Source organism: Daldinia decipiens (genome assembly GCF_022478715.1).
Source record: "Daldinia decipiens strain CBS 113046 unplaced genomic scaffold F4813scaffold_23, whole genome shotgun sequence".
NCBI classification, from domain to species: Eukaryota; Fungi; Ascomycota; class Sordariomycetes; order Xylariales; family Hypoxylaceae; genus Daldinia; species Daldinia decipiens.
The window spans coordinates 163,163-181,810 of NW_026054566.1; the positions used below are offsets into that span (position 1 = coordinate 163,163).

Consider the following 18,648-nt stretch of genomic DNA (forward strand, 5'->3'; position numbering starts at 1 on the left):
GACTATACGTTTACATCAACTTTACGATACCATTTAGGACGGGCCTGGCTAGGAGTATATAACAGGAAACTCCAGATTTGGCATCTTTTAGTTTTATGCCATCCGCAGTATGCAGCATACGGATGATGACGTGTGCATTGGGGTTCGGTACGAAGCATGCTACTTCATACGGAACTATATGTCTAAGGGATGTGTTAGTTAGCTTGGTTGTACATCGATTTTTTGTATTAGCTTGAAAAGGATCCAAGAGCAGTTTTCCAAGATCCGTATTTGCCACCTGGTAAGAGAAGTACGTTCAAGAGGGCGGATATTCCATGAATATATACGCATTGCATGGAGTTTGGGGGCTGGATAGAAAATAGCAGGATGGAGACTAGACGGCGCTCTAATAATCAGTTGTGTTTTATCTATGGGGTATTGTTCATGACCTCTTGTTGTACCCTTTCTATCTTATATTTGGGTTTTTTCATCACGGGATAGAGGTTCGGGGTGTTGCCCTGCGTTGTAAGACGATATACGATATACGATATACTAGTCTCTTGCGAATGTAAAATAGGATATCCTCTACTACGTGCGAGGGTATACATCGGCGAAGATACTGGGAAGTGAAGGTTATTCGTGCACATAGGGCAGAGTAGGAGGCATAGCACGGTGGAGTAAGTAAGTATAGAATAAAATATTCGAGCTGACTCGAGGGTAGATTCGAAAGCCTTCCATTATCCAGGTGACTATTTCGAACTCTCCACCTCTATCTGATATACTCCATATACATATTTACATCATGTGGCTCATTGCACGCGTGTTCCTCTCCTTATATTCATGTCCTCAATCCCTCACCGCTCGTAGCCACCTAGGTCACCCGAAGAGATAACAAACAATCCACATGATATACGTCGCCCAAAATATCAAACATTCGCATCCAAGTCCCAATAATATGATGCGTACTCGCACCCGTGATCCCTGATACCCGTTTCTCCTTTTATATACATACAGATCGTAAATGCCGTAAATATATGCATGTAAGTGGGAATGTTATATTCCAGACTCAGCGGCCACGTCTATGTAGCCGCCAGCGCTTCTGCGAGTGGCTTTCGATTATAGCCGGAAAAGCCCTGGCTTTGCGACTCGGAAACCCTGCCCTTTCCGCGTAGACATACCGCGTGATAAAAGCATGCCGAACCCCCAAGGACGACATCGCCGGGTGGAGACGGCTGCCGTGAAGGGGGTTTCCGAATAAGGAAATTATGACGGCGCCGAATAAAGAATTAAGAGATAAGGCCCAGATTAAAAAGGCAAAACCTCAGCCGTAGATTATCTTTCTGTATAAGACATGTTCCAGTCTTACTCGTCGTCCGTTATACCGGATCCTGTCCCGCTCTCTTCGGAGACTGTGCCTTGTGCCCGGGCCATGTGGACTAATCTGTAGATACCGAAGGCGATGAGGGCTAGGACGATGAAGAGGAGGATAATGATGATGGCGATGACGTCGTTTTCCTTCATCCTTGCGGTTTGTTTGGAAAGAAGGAGGGTGTAAGTGGAGGGGAGTGGTTTGAGACGATGGCGACGTATTTCTTTAGCCTATGTAGTCAAATTCCAATGGGATTAAGCTGTCGGGCTAGTCAAGACGAATTAACAACTAGACACTCTTGATCTTGTCGTCGTCTAAAATAGGTAGGTACCTAAGTTATCGAATGATGCGACGCTGGGCAACGTATCGTCGACGCGATAACGATAAGCAACGATAGATATGTATGTAGATAGCGAAGTGATGGATGGGTTCCCTTCGACAGTCAGGAACGGATCTATGTAATAATAACTTCAATGCCGCTTGAATATAAAAAATTCAAAGACAGAACAGAACATAAAATTGTACTTTATTCAGATCGTAAGCAAGCGAGATACATAAAAGGTAGCAAAAAGAGAACGAAGAAAAAAAAGACATGGCGAATGGAATGGGCATCGAGGTACAAATACTGTCGGTTGCCCCGCCATTCTATTCGAGTAAATAGCGAGGCTGGGCCTAAAAATCCGCAAGGCAGGAAGGAGGTTTCTTAGCTGCTTGGAACAGCGAACAGCGAACGGCGAACAGCTGGGCGGCCGGGGGGTACCTAGACCGGTAGGGTAAGTCGGGAAGAGCAGGGGTACGTTAGCTTTCTGACCCGGTGGTTGGCAGTAGCTTGATGCAGGGGGTAGCAAGGGAGAAAACTGGCCCGAGCTTCAAAACCTAACATTAGGACCGTTTTAGCGTCTCATTCCCCAACCTCCGGATTTCGAGCTGCAGAGCTGCATCATGCCACGCCTACCTATGTCAAATGTACTTACGTGTATGTATATGTGCTATGTAGCCTTGACATGCCGTCAATTGTATACAGGGGTACAACCAGACAACCAGATGATTTCACAATTGAAAACTGTAGATATGCCTTCAATTCTAACAACGTGAGGCTGCCAAGACGGACCAGTAGCTATTACAATTAAGTAGGAAGTCATCGGAAGAAAAAGTAAAGATTAGAATTTTTCTCAACGCGTTCGCCAATTGACCAAGTCATCGTGCTCGCATCGCGTCGACACCGCGTCTTCTGCCGATAACCTAACCTATGTAGGTAGATGTGTATAGTATTGAGACCTTTCGTATCCTTGCGATTATCCACCATTCATTGTACAGACTAGAAATTCATATAAGAACCCAGTATTTGTGTTAGTGTTAGTATTGAGGCATCATCCAAGCCCTTACTCAGTGTCGCTATTTTGGCTACCTATTGAGTCCTGTTAGACTATAGTCTTCTGAATACCCCCTAACCGACGCACTCACTCGGCTCGTATCTATGATGCTCGTTATTCATCCTTGACGGCGCTATCTGATGCCATAACAATCTTGACGTGTTGTTCGTAGAATTGAAGCATCTGCAAACATCTATTAGCCAGTATGTTGAGAATAGTACATTAATATTGCCAACTTACCTTTTGCGGGCATCGTTTGTACACGACCTTGGTATCGTGCTGGGTTTTGTTTCCGTTCTTCCAGGTAAGGTATACGACCAGCTTGCCCTTGGCTTCATCATGGCAAGCATCGATAGACTCGACCTCATCTTCCCAGGAACCTACCGGAGGCTTCCAGGCTCGGTTGCTAGCTGGAGGGGTTTCTGACGCAGGATGGCTTTCGTTGCGCCGCCGCTTCGTGCCATTGGTCGGGGTTCCCGATGCAGGTCGACCGCGCTTTTTCGTCTTCAGTGCCGATTTCCCTTCATCTAGAATATTTTCTAATCCGCCGAAGCGACTAAGGTACTCCTCTACGATGTCGGAAGCGTTCTCGCTGATCGAAGACTGTTAGGCAACGCGAACTGGTACGTAGACGGGGTCGAGAACCGCCTATAGAATAGCAAATCGGAAATGATCGTACTAACCTGAGGCTCTCGTAGTTTTCCCACGTCTGATCCGATTTTTTCTCCCAACCTTCCCATTTGACCTTAAATTTTAATGCGCCCTATACAATTTGTTGGCAGGCTTTTCGACACGAGTATCCGCATGTCACTTACATCGGGTTCGACGACGTGAGCGAGAATCTTCTCGACGATATATCTAGACATCAGTTAGCAACAGCTGCTTGGCTTCTTTTTTTTTAAAAAAAAAATTTCATTTACGCGGGTGCGCTACGCACTCATCCTCGCCCAAGTCTTCGTCATCTTCTCCTTGTCCATCGTCTCCATCGTCGCCGTCGCCATTCGCGACCTCGTCTTTTACGACTTTGTTTTTCGTACCACGCATCTCGTCATTCTCATCCTCTATACTAGCCCGATTCTTCTTTCCGCGCGTCGAAAGTAGAGGAACGGTAACTTCGCCAACGTCGGAGGCTTCGTCGTCGCTAATAGCTACGAGTAAATGGTTAGCTTCAATCGATGCGAAGGATCACTCAAAATTAATCATGCTTCGAATGGGTAGGGAGGGAGAAACGGCGCCGGTGTATCGCGCTCGCGTAATTTGAAGTCAACTTTGCGACGAGGTCGTAATCGAATTGGATGACATACCAGGTGGCATTATGGCCTCGCGCGGAAGGGAACGTGTATGATGGCTAGATTGGTCCTCCGGGGGCGGATTGATCAACGGGAACAATCGATACAGAAAACAGAAGAAACGGAGCAAGTAGAAATAGCAGGGCTGCGATGAAGTTATTGCGACAAATCAAAGTAGAACTGGAGTTATGGTACTTAGGTTAACTATGGGTTTGTAAGTTTGTTGTTGCAGAGCTTGAATTGGTCCGTGCTTTATTTGGTAATATTGATATATTCCGTACTTCGTACTTCATATGTACCTAGGTATACTTCTTCTATGGTAGACGATTTTAGTATGTATCCAACGGCTGCAAGCAGCTGGCCCGTCAAGAGCCAAGAGTCTATTACTATCTTGGTTAGGCTCATCTGTGGAGTACAAATTTAGAACTCCTATTGAGCGGAATAAGATATGTACATACGCGGACCTTAGAAGCTACATTAGACCTGCTTCTAGACCCACCATTCCCGGTTCTGCCTCAGTAGCGTACCTGTTTTTGAAACAGTGCTCACATCCACGCGTACAGTGTATATAGCAATTGGGTAAAGCTTTCAATGTTCAAGGTTGTAGACTGCTACGTTCTGCAAGGTGAAAGTGACTGATGTTACTTGATAAATATATAAGGAACACGCTATATGAAACTGTATAATATACTATATCAGGTACGCAGATATATAATCTACAATAGTATATATATAGGTAGTGCTTGCTTGTCTTGTCATAGACGCGACTATTTAGAAATAGGTAGGTACCTCGGATAGAAATAATCAAGTCCACGCTAACGCTAACGTACCGCGCTGTACATACAATAAATACCTCTGTACCTCGTAAGAAAAGTACATGCGATACCTAGGTAGGTATTCTAAGCTAAGGTAGCCCCTGGCCCCCCTGAACGGAAAATCCCCCAAGAAAAAAAAAAGGGACCAAACATAACATTTCGTTCTCAAAGAAACAGGTACATTTAACTAACACTTACATATATCACTTTTCGCAAGAAACCACACCAATTCCTTCTTCTCTCGTAACAGCTCTCTGACATAAATGACCAAGACATTACAAGACTCTTTGTTGACTCCTAGGATTCCTTTCGGGAGCCTTCTTCCTGGATGAGATCCGGACGGAGGATGCTCCCTCGGGGCAGCTGTTGAAGATAATATATACCTATATTTATTTTCAGGTTTTTGCTCCTCTACGATCGCCATATTCTCGCACGCTCACGCTGTTTGTTATCCAATCTAAACTATAATAATATTGTTTATTAAACAATCTTCGTCTAAGCCCAACTCGAGCTTCCCTAGCCATGTCCGAGGGAACAATACCCGCTGCCGCCGCCGAATCTCCGGGCGGTGCCAAAGCAAGCGCGGCAAAGGATAGGAATTGCCCGTATTGTGGTCAGGCGTTCACATCTTCGTCATTGGGAAGGCATCTAGATCTGTATATCAAAGAGAAGAATCCTAAAGCCCCAGACGGCATTCACGATGTTGAAGCTATTAAGAAGATGCGAGGAAGCATCACCCGCAGACAGCCAAGGGGCTCTCTAGCGCGGCGAGATACCTCGACTCCGGGTACCCCGACAACTTCTTCGAGAAAGAGCCCCGCGCCCGACTCTATCGCAAAGCCGAATGCTATATTGAAAGATGGTCATTTTGTCGTAGATCACCAGATGCCCAGATATCCCTTTCAGCCCACCTGGGAGGCTACTGGTGTAATCAATGATATTCCGGCGAGGAGCGGGGAATTAAAGAGCAACCCAGACGATGGTAGCGGCCAGGATTCCAGGCGGCTTCCCATGCAGCGTGCACCGAGTAGAACGGTTCAGAAATCTCAGTTGGATGCAAGGCAGAAGCTTTCGGATGCTATGGACACAGCAAGGGCTGCCGAGCTGGCACTTCGAGAGCTGCTTAGTTCGTGGAGGGCTGCCAAGTAAGGATATCTTCCCAACATGTTACTACGTGATACTAACTGGTTACGTCGATTCAGGCAGCAAATAGATATGGACTCTCTTCCATTCGATTTCGACCCCCTTTCTCTTGACTTCCCCGCTCTCACTCTCCAATGTCTCCAAGCACCTCCTACGTTATTCTCTTCTACGCCGCACCCGACATCGTCTTCTTGGTCTATACAGCCCCCGGCGCAGAAGCAATTCGAAGCGCTTAAGACATACTTCAAAGAAGAATTTAGGAAATGGAAGGTAGCTTGTGCTACGGCAACTACTTCATCGCATGAGGATTTGACATACCCTCCTTCTAAAGCATCCTTTCCTCGCGATGTGCGCGAGGCTGTGAAGAAGGCGGAAGAGGCAGCGGCCACGCTCGAGGCGCAGGTCTGTGAGCATTTACAATCGACTTATCATGTTTGGGAGCAACTTTCAGTTCAAAGGAGAACGGAGCTTTGGGGCCTTGAGTTGGCGAGGAGCGTAGGGAGACGGCAGAAGGAAGTGGAGAAGTTGAAAGAGACCCATTTCTCTATGAGACAAGAGAATGCGAACCTCAAGGCTCAGATCGATCAGCTCAATCGTCTACAACAACCGAGGGAGTTCAGGATAGTTCCTCCGGCGACGATCCCTATCGAAGAATCGCTACTCTCGTATTTGTTAGATCTAGGAAGCAAAGGTTACAGGGGAATCGGTCTTGAGACTGAGGATCGCCATGTGGATCTCGACACCGTAGTTGGCCGTGCCATTGAAAGATGGAAGGCGGTCATTGTGTCGTCGCGGGGGGCTGGTATGGCTGGACAGAGAACGCTTGAGCAGACAATCACCACCCCGAATGGCACAACTTCTAATTCTGTACCTGCTCCTCAAGCCCAAATGGCAGCTCACCCTCAACAACCCCAACAGCACCAGCACCAGCACCAGCACCAGCACCAAGGGTCTATTTCTATAGCATCTAATCCGCAACTGAATGAGCCGCAATCAGCAACAACAGCAGCAGCCATACCTGCTGCTGTAATGGCTCCCGCTACTTCTGCCACACCCGGTGTTCACGACGAAAATAGTGACCAAGATGCTGATGCAGAAATGGAGGACGACGAGAATTTTGCATCGCTCACTCCTGTCATTGCAAAACAACCGGCGCAGTCTCATCAGCAGCTCGAAATATCACGGACGAGAAATCTTGACCAACGAGTTCCAGGTACTACCGAAACCCGATTTGCCGTTAACGGGACGATGCCCAATCGAGACCTCAACATACGGCAAACAATGCAAAATCTGAATGCCGGTACCTCGGTGCCGGGGCGTATGCATAGTCAACATGGACATGCGATAATGAGTAATGGCGATTATGGGTCAATTGTTCAAGGCGTTAGCGGCAGCGAACCGATGTATATGGATCAATAGAGGGTTTTCATGGCGATCTTGGCGTTCAAAATAGCAATCTAGCGATAGTCCTTTTGGGGCAAATCCCTCCGAGACAAATTTATATCTAAGCTTTTACTCTAGCCTGATGTATGGCGATAGAGAGCGGGCGTATACGATTATCTTATATTCTGCCCATTTGTGTTAATAGAGATGGGATCAAATCGTCAGCTTCGTACTACTATCTACCTACATATGTATGTAATGGTTTACTAGCAGTGCGTTATCGAAGTTGAACGTGGAATAGGAGTCATAGATTGGATTATTAAAATGTATTGAAGGGGGTTGGCATTGATATGTTTCTAGACTCGCCATTTGCTTGACTGATGAAGGGATTTCGGAATGTGCACTATATACCAGGCATACAATTTACCTTGGTTAAAACTTGGTCCTTAATCATGTTATGTACCTAGGTATTGTATAAGAAAGCCCCTGAGGTTAACTAGATACTAGATACTAGATAAATCGTTTGAATTGCAATGCATATTCCGATACTCATTGCCGCAGTCACCAAGTCTGTCGAAGAGGGCTACCATTTTCTCCCTTGACAAGCCCAACGCAATCTTGTTAATACTAGCCATGTCATCGTCATCTAGTTCAAGCTCAAATACTTTCAAGTTTTCGTCAACATGATCCGAGATACCAAGCCTAGTGCCTACAATGACAGCGCCTACTGCCGGCTGCTGCAAGATCCAGCGTGTCGCAACGTTCGTAAGGCTTGCGCCATGCTTAAAAGCTGCCTTTGAGAGACGCTCGAGTAAGGCCTGGAAGTCGCCCCATGTACCCCAGCTAAGGATCATGTCGAAGTACTATAAGACCAGTCTTTAGCTAGGTGGTGTGTAATGGTTGAGCCAATGATGGGAATTGCTCACCTTGCGCTGAGAAGGGGTTAACTTATTCGATTCTAGATACACGTCCGGGGCTGGCTGGTGAAGCCATCTTTCAGATAGGAAGCCTCCGCACTGTTGGATCATACAACATATCAATGTACTGGAATATTATATCGAAGGGGAAAAGAGGGGGTTGGGGTTTTCTTACGAATGAGCCGTATGTGAGTAATTTCAGTCCGTATTGATCACATACTTGAGTCATCCTCTGCAGCGGGCGTGCGTCCACAAGAGAAAACTAGGTAGAGACTGAGTTTAGCAAAACGGAAATGAAGGCTGGCACTATTCAAATGCGGCATGCTCACCTGCACTTGGTTTGATACGATCCCGACCGAGCCAGTCTCGGCGATGAGATGCTTGCACGACTCCTCCACATGCTCGGAGTCAAAGTTGCAGAGACCGATTGCTGATACCAATTCGGGGTGGGATTTCGTGATATAGACTAGCTCGCGTAGGATATCGAGATATGCTTCATCATCGTACTGTTTAAAATAAGAAAACAACCTCTGAGATTGGCTTGGGTAGAGGTGCGTACATCGTACCAATGGAACTGCAGTAGCTCAACCCGGCCCCCTAAACGTCGACATCGTTCACGTACGGCGTCGAGGACGAATGACGTGGCTATGGGCTTCGGAATTGGCGAAAAGATGCACTGCGCCTCTGTTGGTTAATAATGAATACCCCTAGGCCCTTGGGACCGAGTTAAGTCGGAGACTCAGTTCCCAAATTAAACGATTCAAGGGAGAAGGTAGAAAACCAGCCATAATTACCCATTTGGTTGCCGCATATACCATATCGCGCGTTCCAGGCGCGAGCTTCCCCCTGAAATCACCGTATATTAGCTCCGCATCGCCCTAGATAGCGTCTAAATCAGGAAGAGTCCATCAAGGGGGGGATCGTGATGACTCACGTAATGATCTGCCATGTCAGTAGCAGTCAAGCCACATTCAACAGCATACAAAAGCGCCGCCTCTTGGCTTTGAGCAGTTCCGGAACCCCAAGAGGGAGATGACAACTGCCACAGACCGTTGAACAGCCGAGGCATGTCGAAGGGTCCCAGTTGAAATATTTCTATCGAATGCTTCTCAGCCAACTTTTTAGATAGGGTGAGTTCTGGTTGCTTGACGGCGTCGACCGCCCGCATGTATTGGGGAAATAGAATTGCCAGGACGTCGTAGAGCTGTCGTATGGCACGTATAAATGGGAATGGCAGAGGCGGATGAAGGCCCTCGCAGTATTGCCTGCAGTTCCCTAGGCCGGCCAGCAGGCCATTGATCAGACCCAAAAGTTTAGGGGTGGGCTCCGGACATGACTCCTTGAGTGCCTGTACTGCTTGGACGACGTCCCCGTCGAACTTTGCCAGTAGCATTACGAGCTCGCCGTCTTTAGTCCACTGTATCGCACACGTGAGTCCTCATTATTATTATTATTCGCTCGGTGGTCTTGAGGGTTAATCTTAGAGATATGCTATATATGCTCACAAGTCTAAGATCCATGAAACATGTCCCCGAAGGTTTGTAGGGTGATTGCAATAGGAGTAAATGGGGTATGTGGAATATATCCATAAAATGTGACGTACTCTAACTCTTGCCCGTGGAATAGCCTCCACGAAATGCCTTAAGCTACAATTGTCAGACGTAATACTATTGTATTTCTAAAGGACAGACCTTACTAAGGGAACGACCCCTGAGGAAGCTTGCACGAGAAGATACATCTGGTTTGAGCTAGGTAGGTCAAGCAGGCCTCGGAGACAATATCATCTCCAGGAAATAGTCTTTCTGGGTCCTCAAACAGAGGTGGGTTCTCATGGAATCTTGCTCGTATGTGTTCGACGAATGGCTGCTGTGTGGTAGCGCCCTGCGAAACGAGAAGGCGGAGAGCAGATCGGAGGATAGCCGGCGGTACTAGACCCTTGGTTAGAATACGGGTACTAGTTAAATAAAATGAAACGCATGATTTTTTTTATTCACGAACAGTTCGATATTAGACAATCGTCCATCATATTTCTTAAGACATGCGTTAGGTATGATGTTTCTTATGACGGTGCCATTAAACTGCTTACACATGGCCTGCCATGACTCATAAATAGATAAATTTTCTATACTATCTCTATAGTATGAAATTGAGAGATACTAGATCAGAAATTCATAAGCGATAATTCTTAAGGGCAGTTTATTCAATCTTAGAGTCGGCGTTACGCGTGGAATACGGAGCATAAGAGAGTAAGGAGATAGGAATATTTAAATCCCTATGATAAAGTAAGCCAGCGATTCAGACTGGCACGTAACCAATGACGAAGTTTCTACGTAGGATAAGTCCCGCAGATATTCAAATTCGGGTTGTCCAAACAAGGCAGGTCATGAATTATATATACCTCGATTGTAATTACTAAGGTAAGCTGAGCTTACTTACACTTATACCACAAGCGACAATCAAGGGCGAGGTATGCGGAGATCGGGGTTTCCTACCTTCAGGTTCTATGATAAGTTTAAAGGGTAGTATTCAGATCCCCCGCTCCTATCATCAACTGCCCCTGAATTAGCCGTGAGCAAGGTTCGCTTAATATACTATCATGTGTTACATGAGCCCAGTTGTGATGCAAAGTTACACACACCTTTCTTCGAGAATTGATAGCTCGAAAGTCTGGGTTCAAGTAATTGCGGCAATGAAACTTCTATTAAAAAAAAGAAAGGCAATATATACTATAAGTTGAATATGCTATAGTATTCTGCGAACGAGTGTAATACCTCTCCTTTGTCCCCATTAAAGCTTGGCTAAGATTTCTTATGTAAACATCCTAATTCCTTTTTTTATATTACAGGTCTTGATATGTTAATAACATGCGGAAGTGGTTGTTATCTTGGTAATCGAAATGCAGAATAGAAGAATTGAAACCCCGTTAACTAATAATAGTAAGAATTCTGCTTCTCTAGACACTGGATAAGGAAACTTGGGGAAGATGAGACTGAAAGTTCCGAATACATGTTCTAGATACCTAACCTACTAAATTCCCATGCGTATTATAATGTTGAAAACGCAAGCTGTGATAGTAGCGGGCATACGCTAGGTAGTGAAGACCGAGAAGTAGATAGTTGACTAAACTTGGATGATACCATGAGAATAAATCGTATATTATTAAATGAAAGAACTAGATATATGCAGTTTTAATATTTATAGCGTCCATAGCACTACCTTAAAACTCGCTTGTGTTTTCTTAGGTAAATATGACATCAAAGGGAGGTATCTTTCCTCCTACTCGTCGCTGTCTTGTTTCATTCGTCTTGATCATGTGCCTGAAGAATAAAGTATATACTACACCTGAAGCACAACCGAATCGTATAACTTTACCGATGTCGTCAGAGGTATTTAATAGAAAACTATTGGAAGTTGGTGATTCTCCTCATCCAATATGACTAGGTAGTTAGACGGACTGCCTAAAATTGGATCGACGAAGCGCAATCGGCATTGGCCGGCTAAATTCAACTGCTCCTCGGGACATCATTATACGACCTACCGAAGACGCTCTCTAGCTTCGATGTTGAAATATATATAGCTCATGTTTAAAGGAGGGTCGTCAAGGCGTCTTTTGCTAACCTGAACTTATCTCATTCAGCTGTCTAGAAAGACTACCTCTCATTATGCCCTTAGTTCGCAATCCGATCTTGCCCGGCTTCAATGCCGACCCGTCAATACTACGGGTCGGCAGCGACTATTACATCGCTACATCTACCTTTGAATGGTACCCTGGAGTCCAGATTCACCATTCCAAAGACCTCGCAAACTGGGAGCTAGTCACGCGCCCCCTGAACCGCAAGTCTCAACTGGATATGCGTGGTGATCCTGATAGTTGCGGCGTGTGGGCGCCCTGCCTTACACACGACGGCGACAAGTTCTGGCTTGTATATACAGATGTGAAGCGCAAAGATGGTTCCTTCAAAGACACACCCAACTATATTGTCAGCGCCCCATCGATAGAGGGACCTTGGTCTGATCCCGTTTATGTCAACTCTTCTGGGTTTGACCCTTCTCTCTTTCATGATGACGATGGTAAGAAGTGGTTTATAAATATGCTACAGGACCATCGGCGCCGACCCCGGTCTTTTGCTGGGATCGTCCTGCAAGAGTTTGATCCTGCGACGGGCAAGTTAGTTGGCCCGAAGAAAAACATCTTCCGCGGAACGGAGCTAGACCTTGTCGAAGGACCACATCTCTACAAGAGGAATGGATGGTATTACCTTTTGACGGCCGAAGGTGGGACAGCATATCACCACGCATGCACGCTGGCCCGTTCCCGCGATATATGGGGTCCATACGACGTGCATCCACAGAAGCATATTCTCACCTCCAAGGATGCCCCGCTTGCCGCCCTGCAGAGAGCCGGCCACGGTGATATTGTAGATACACCCGAGGGGCGGACATATCTCGTACATTTGGCAGGTCGACCAACAACCCAGGAGCGTCGCTGTATTCTCGGTCGCGAAACTGCTATTCAAGAGGCCTTTTGGAAAGATGACTGGCTATTCGTGAAGAACGGCCCTATTCCTTCGCTCTATGTTGATGTCCCTGGAGTTCGTGACGACACCCGATACTGGGCGGAGCAAAGATATACCTTCGAGAACGGACTACACAAGGACTTTCAGTGGCTGAGGACGCCTGAAACAGACCGAATTTTTGCTACTCGGGACGGAAAGCTTGTCTTGTTCGGGCGGGAGACCATTGGATCGTGGTTCGAACAGGCATTGGTTGCGAGACGGCAGACTCACTTCTCTTATGACGCCGAAACAACAATCGATTTCTCACCAACCGACGAGAGGCAATTTGCAGGACTCACTGCATACTACTGCCGCTACAACTTCTTCTATCTTACTGTGACGGCCCATTCCGACGGCCAAAGAGAGCTACTCATCTTAACATCCGAGGGCTCTTGGCCCGACGGTAAACTCACCACACCCCTTGCAGACCCAGTGCAGATCCCTAACGAGGGAAAAGTAAGACTAGCATTAACGATTCGCGGTCGCGAGCTGCAATTCTTCTACGCGTTACACGGCGATGAGCTAAAGAAAATTGGACCGGTTTATGACGCGTCTATCCTTTCTGACGAATGTGGTGGACATCAGGCCCATGGAAGCTTCACAGGGGCGTTTGTGGGAGTGGCGTGTTCCGATGTAAACGGGACCGCGTTACCGGCTACTTTTGATAATTTTACGTATCGTCCAGTCGAATATAAGACTGATAGATATGATGTATGACAGCTTTATAATATTTTTCGTTCAAACTAAGCTTGAATATAAGAGGTATATTAGGCTTATAACAAGTAAATGTTTACATTGGTGCTTTGGTTGTCATGATTTCTCTTTAACTTAAGCACCTAAGGTACCTATCTACGGTTCAAAGTCAAGCGATTCTATGGGATCTGGTATTAATTAATTAGTCCAATCAATGATCATCTAGTATATTACGATACCAATAGAAGTAGAAGCCTTGAGTTCTAGGGGTGCAATCCATTTGATGGGGATCAAGGTACGAGGGTTTTCGCTTGAAATAACTCCCTACATATACCAAGCTATGACAATCTTACCGATCTTAGGATAGACTTTAGGCAGACAGTATCTTGTGAGCCACTCACGTCCTTATCTAACAAACCATATACTCAAGGAACTACGTAGTATTATTATCAACTTAACTATGCGATGAGTTGAGGGGCTGCTATAGACGATAAGGATCAGATGTACTCTAGGCGCAGAAAGAATATTGGCGGTGAATAGAATGGATTATAGAATTCTACATGTAAGTGGCTTGCTAGATTATGAATTGTTAGTGACTCATAGTCTTCTCCTAGGGATCTAGGTCTTGGTACCTTGTCCCATGTTACCGCCATCTTTTGTGTATGTGGGTTTAAGCCTTTGCTGCCTAGGCACACGGACTGCAATAGAAGGGTATATAGATATGTCTCATTGCAAACAACAAGCGAAATAGTTACTATTCACTTCCTACTTTACAATCTATATTATAATTACTTCACTCATACATGAGTTGCCTCTTAAGCCATGTATCTTGGAAGAGACAAGTACGGACCCCGTTGGGCGACTGGAAAATATGTTGGCACGGCAGAGACAAGAAAACTTCTGCAAGAGCTTCGTGAGTCAATGACGACGAGTCGTGAGAGTTTCGTCTTTGCCTGTGGCGGGTCCGTCCCCATTGGTTGTAAACAAGTTGATAAGCTACAACAACCCGCGGAAACGACATCTACGCAGCCCCCGACCCAAGAAGATAAAACTACTACCACGTCGAGCCTATCATTACCTCCTATTCCACCTAGTCACATGACTCTTCGATGGGATTCTCCCAACCAATCGACCCCCGGTTCGCATTGTAAGCTTGACTTTCCGACTGAACCACCTGCACCAGGAAACTTGGCTTAATTGGTAGCCGATATGAGCCCTGCTATATTTGGTCTCGGTGGGCAAGATGTCTACGATGAAAGTTATCACAAGGCTTTAAAACTTGACCCATTTCATTTCTCCTTGAATTTCTATCATGATTGTGGCATCATCGATTTAGTTGCGCAGATCTTGCTTCCAGATTGGAAAATGGACAGTAATAACCATAGAGGCGTTAGGGCTGAGCTGTATAAGCTGAACGTGAGTATTTTCAAATTAGTATCTTGCATCTATATACTAATCAAGTGATAGATTATACCGGTCCATCTGGTCACTTTCGTGCACATGTCGATACACCACGCTCCGAGTCTCAATTTGGATCACTTGTCGTTTGTCTACCGGTTGCTCATGAGGGTGGCCAACTCGAGGTCCGACACAATGGCAAGACTATATCATTTGACTGGTCACAGCTTGAAATTAATCGTCCATCTATTCAATGGGCTGCATTCTACAGTGATTGCGAACACGAAGTTTTCCAAGGTTCGATCTGGGCACCGCATTACGCTGACGTATAACCTTGATGCAACGCGTGGAAATGACCAACTAACTAGCCATCCTAGGCCTCTAGACTTGATTCAGGTGCCTCTATACAATCATATGCATGCTATCATTAGCCAAGAGATGTTCATGCCCAAAGGTAAACCCCATATTTATCATCGATTTGGACTGACAACTAAACAAAGAAATCTCAATTTAGGTGGATATCTAGGCTTCTATACAACGCATAGTTATCCTCATACTAGTTGGCACTTTTGTGAACCAGATACGCTCAAAGGTCTTGACATGGCTATATGGAAGTGCTTTCGGGCCCTTGGGTGCTCCGTGTACCTACGCCCAGTCGCTCAAGAAGATGATAATGATCGTAAAGAAGGGGGTTTTAACCAGCGGAAAGAGGTATGGGTCGGTGGATCGCTGCGTAGAGCCGAAACTGCCTTTTTTTTCCTTCTTTTTTAAACTACGACGAGATGAGAGATGAGACAGCGGTCTTATTTAAAGGGTGGTCTAGAACAGGCGACGGCCTAAGATTTCGCTATTCAGACATCTCCTGGTTGAACGACCTAGGAAAAAGGGAATTCTAGCTTGCGTACCTCGTAGTAAGTAGTAGAGCCTAAATTGTTTATACGTGATAACGATTTACTAATTGCGCGTGTTGATAGTATGGCAACAAAGCATCAGTAGACGTGCTATACTCCGTCTGTGCTATCATAGTCGAGGTGCCGCCTTATGCGCAAAGGGTTGGGGCTAAGGCTTAGATTCTTATTCTTCAACCTAGTCGTGGTTTATTCACTCCGAAGAATCAGCTACGATAGTGGCATGTTTACCAACTCTTCGGCCCGGAATTCTTAGTAGTTTAGATACCTCCTTAGAGGTAACAATATGTGCGGAATAATATTCACCTACCAAATATACAGAAATCTAGATAGAATCATTTAAAATTATTGTTACGCCGGTACTTCGCTATTGTCCATCGTATGCGTAGCTTCTAGTTTGCCAAACTTGACAGCTCTCTAACCACATAGGGGGAGGGCAAGGTTGTCTACTAGCTTATTGTAACTACCTGGCCATATACGTTTAAGAAGGAACGTGAAGCGGGAAAAATATGATTGTAGACTTACGAGAACTCATAGGAACTAAGCCGAATTATACAACCATGAGAAGCCCAATGGAGCTTGAAATACCTCTAACAGATGTCTCGAAACAACCTGTACCCTTTACTACCCATGGCCTAACAAAATGGGATGGGATTATCCCACGGGGTTTTCTTGACGGCAGTGAACCAACCAACATGTACATGACTAACCGTCTGGGGGAAATGATCATTAATCACCTAGACGGATCAAAGACCTGGACTAAATTCAGCTCGTGGTCAAGCTGTATAGCATACGCCAGTATGTGATCCATAGAACACCTAACGCAGCTCCTCTATAGACTATTATATACGCGATACAAGTTTCCCCATTAAACTATCCTTCAATTTTTGGATCTAGGCGCGTTCACTACTCTAGGATTGTACAATGCAAATTTGTAGATAATTAAAGGAGCAAGAAACCTTCTATAAACATCGCTAACATCGTACACAGAGGAGGTAGTTAGCCTTTAAGGATTGATAAGGCCTTCTCCAGGTCTTGCTTCAAATCCACATCCCAGATCCAACTCATACGCGATTTGAAGTTTCTTTCAATAGCCTCGAGATCGTCACCTTCGAGTTCGAACTCGTATAGCATGCCGGCCTCTCTGCTGGTTTCTACCAACTTGAGGGTTCTCAGCCGCCTTACCTCATCGTATACTTGGAACGCCTTGCTAAGATCTTGGGTGCTTTTTGCTGCTCCTATGAGATGGCTTAGGATATAGCAGTCTTCAATGCACATACCGGCACCTGCGCCCTGGTGAGGCGTGGTACCGTGCGCAGCATCGCCGAGGAGACATATTCGAGGGCTTAACCCGTAGTAAGTTTCTGCAGGTGGATCGTTAAAGAGAGCCCAGACGTCTCTTTTCTCCATAGAGTTGATGATGGAATTCACCGCAGGTCCCCATGTACTATAATCGGCCAGCATTTTCTCCTTTGATGCTTTCACCACCCACTGTGGATCGGTCCATGTGTCGCAAGAGCTGAAGGCCACAACTGTGATACAACAATTAGCTTAAAGCAGGGGGAATATTTTCTTAGAATGCCAACCATTCATAGTCTTACCCTTCTCGATTGGGAAGGTAAGCAGGTGACGATGATAGCCCATCCATAACTGAGGGTTTTCGGCTATTTCAGCGCCTAGTAATTCCACGGCTCGTTCCATCGGTATCAACCCCCTATATGCGTATTTTCCAGAGAATACGGCTTTCGACTGTTCGCCCAGCAGTATCTCCCTGGTCTTGGATTTTATTCCGTCACAACCTATCACAGCACTATGCTGCGCCGTAGTCCCGTCCGCGAAGTGCAAAATAGCATCCTGCGATCCGTCTGTAGCGCTGCTGATGTTAACTAACCTCTTGCCGAATCTCGACACGGAGTCCGGTATCAGCGTGAGAAGGTCATCTAGGAAATGTGCTCGATGCACACCGCCGGCAAGTCTATCGTCAGTGTATTGAATGTCGAAAATTGGGTCTCCGACTTTCAACCCCTCCTTTTCCTTCTGCTTCAGCACTCCATCTAGGCCTGCCTTTCTCTGATCGCCAACCCTAATCGTGAACCAGTTCTTTCGCTTGCTCTCCCAACCGAGAGTAACACGTCGCTCAAGCCCCTCAAACAGCTCGCGAGAAATAAGTTCAACGGCAGTTGCAGCATTTGGCCCGAACCCCAAGCCGGCGCCAATCTCGGTAAATTTCGAAGAAGATTCGTAAACTGTAAAGGGCACGTTTTGCTGCAGGAGGGCAACTGCGAGCGTCAGTCCGCTTATACCGCCCCCGACTATAGCAATATCAAACGGCTTTGCGGCAGTCATGGCGTGATGAGAATCGACGGCTAGAGATGTTGGAGTGTGTAGTTGTGTGGGGCGTTAATACGTAAAGGGACGACGCTCCGAGTAGCAGCCAGGGTTCTTATAGCACAACAAAACAGTAATATTATTGGAGAAATATTGTTACGATGCCATTAATATGTCCCCATCCACTACCGGCGATGAATGCGCAAAGGAACGTGAATTCGGCGCATCGGAGGCGCGATAGGAGTATGATGATATCTTTAGGTGAGCTTGTCGTACACCTGTGGATGCGCGACCGATTAATCCCGTGTTAGTTGCAACCCTGGTTGTCATTATCATGAAGAATAGTGTCTTCCAATGAATAGAGCATTTACAACGATAAAATGGGTAGTCTTTTGCTATTTACCCTGGAAGTTGAATATTTCCGAAGCTAGATCTTTATAAGACCTTAGTAAAATCGGGCATCGTCAGCGCTGGGGATCCCGGTTGATTATTATCGC

At 46.0% G+C, this 18,648-nt stretch overlaps 7 protein-coding genes across 7 annotated transcripts; 3 read left to right on the forward strand and 4 right to left on the reverse strand.

Annotated features, from left to right (window-relative positions):
- Positions 1-10: 10 nt before the first annotated feature.
- F4813DRAFT_390711 (uncharacterized protein) lies at positions 11-1,500 on the reverse strand (the record flags this gene model as incomplete). Its single annotated transcript, XM_049247054.1, has 2 exons — positions 11-182; positions 1,346-1,500. The coding sequence occupies 2 exons, from the start codon at positions 1,498-1,500 to the stop codon at positions 11-13; spliced, it is 327 nt and encodes a 108-aa protein (XP_049098307.1).
- A 1,335-nt stretch (positions 1,501-2,835) lies between these two features.
- F4813DRAFT_390712 (heterochromatin protein one) lies at positions 2,836-4,035 on the reverse strand (the record flags this gene model as incomplete). The annotated part of the gene is made up of 6 exons (XM_049247055.1): positions 2,836-2,904; positions 2,962-3,313; positions 3,405-3,484; positions 3,537-3,579; positions 3,659-3,869; positions 4,026-4,035. The coding sequence occupies 6 exons, from the start codon at positions 4,033-4,035 to the stop codon at positions 2,836-2,838; spliced, it is 765 nt and encodes a 254-aa protein (XP_049098308.1).
- A 908-nt stretch (positions 4,036-4,943) lies between these two features.
- Positions 4,944-7,778, forward strand: F4813DRAFT_364056 (uncharacterized protein). Its single transcript, XM_049243770.1, has 2 exons — positions 4,944-5,970; positions 6,028-7,778. Exons 1-2 carry the CDS (start codon positions 5,348-5,350, stop codon positions 7,385-7,387), a joined length of 1,983 nt encoding a protein of 660 aa, XP_049098309.1. The 5' UTR covers positions 4,944-5,347; the 3' UTR covers positions 7,388-7,778.
- Positions 7,779-10,651, reverse strand: F4813DRAFT_364058 (aldo/keto reductase). Its single transcript, XM_049243771.1, has 11 exons — positions 10,355-10,651; positions 10,267-10,298; positions 9,965-10,196; positions 9,872-9,914; positions 9,203-9,685; positions 9,063-9,146; positions 8,828-8,944; positions 8,598-8,774; positions 8,444-8,530; positions 8,278-8,367; positions 7,779-8,214 (listed from the first exon to the last, which is right to left on the reverse strand). Exons 1-11 carry the CDS (start codon positions 10,366-10,368, stop codon positions 7,855-7,857), a joined length of 1,719 nt encoding a protein of 572 aa, XP_049098310.1. The 5' UTR covers positions 10,369-10,651; the 3' UTR covers positions 7,779-7,854.
- Positions 10,652-11,793: 1,142 nt separating this feature from the next.
- Positions 11,794-13,603, forward strand: F4813DRAFT_364062 (glycoside hydrolase family 43 protein). The gene has a single exon (XM_049243772.1). It carries the CDS (start codon positions 11,931-11,933, stop codon positions 13,539-13,541), a length of 1,611 nt encoding a protein of 536 aa, XP_049098311.1. The 5' UTR covers positions 11,794-11,930; the 3' UTR covers positions 13,542-13,603.
- A 1,081-nt stretch (positions 13,604-14,684) lies between these two features.
- F4813DRAFT_132999 (uncharacterized protein) lies at positions 14,685-15,820 on the forward strand. The gene is made up of 3 exons (XM_049238734.1): positions 14,685-14,933; positions 14,985-15,369; positions 15,430-15,820. The coding sequence occupies exons 1-3, from the start codon at positions 14,727-14,729 to the stop codon at positions 15,684-15,686; spliced, it is 849 nt and encodes a 282-aa protein (XP_049098312.1). The 5' UTR covers positions 14,685-14,726; the 3' UTR covers positions 15,687-15,820.
- Positions 15,821-16,582: 762 nt separating this feature from the next.
- On the reverse strand, positions 16,583-18,648 carry F4813DRAFT_133007 (FAD/NAD(P)-binding domain-containing protein). Its single transcript, XM_049238736.1, has 2 exons — positions 17,410-18,648; positions 16,583-17,355 (listed from the first exon to the last, which is right to left on the reverse strand). The coding sequence occupies exons 1-2, from the start codon at positions 18,167-18,169 to the stop codon at positions 16,823-16,825; spliced, it is 1,293 nt and encodes a 430-aa protein (XP_049098313.1). The 5' UTR covers positions 18,170-18,648; the 3' UTR covers positions 16,583-16,822.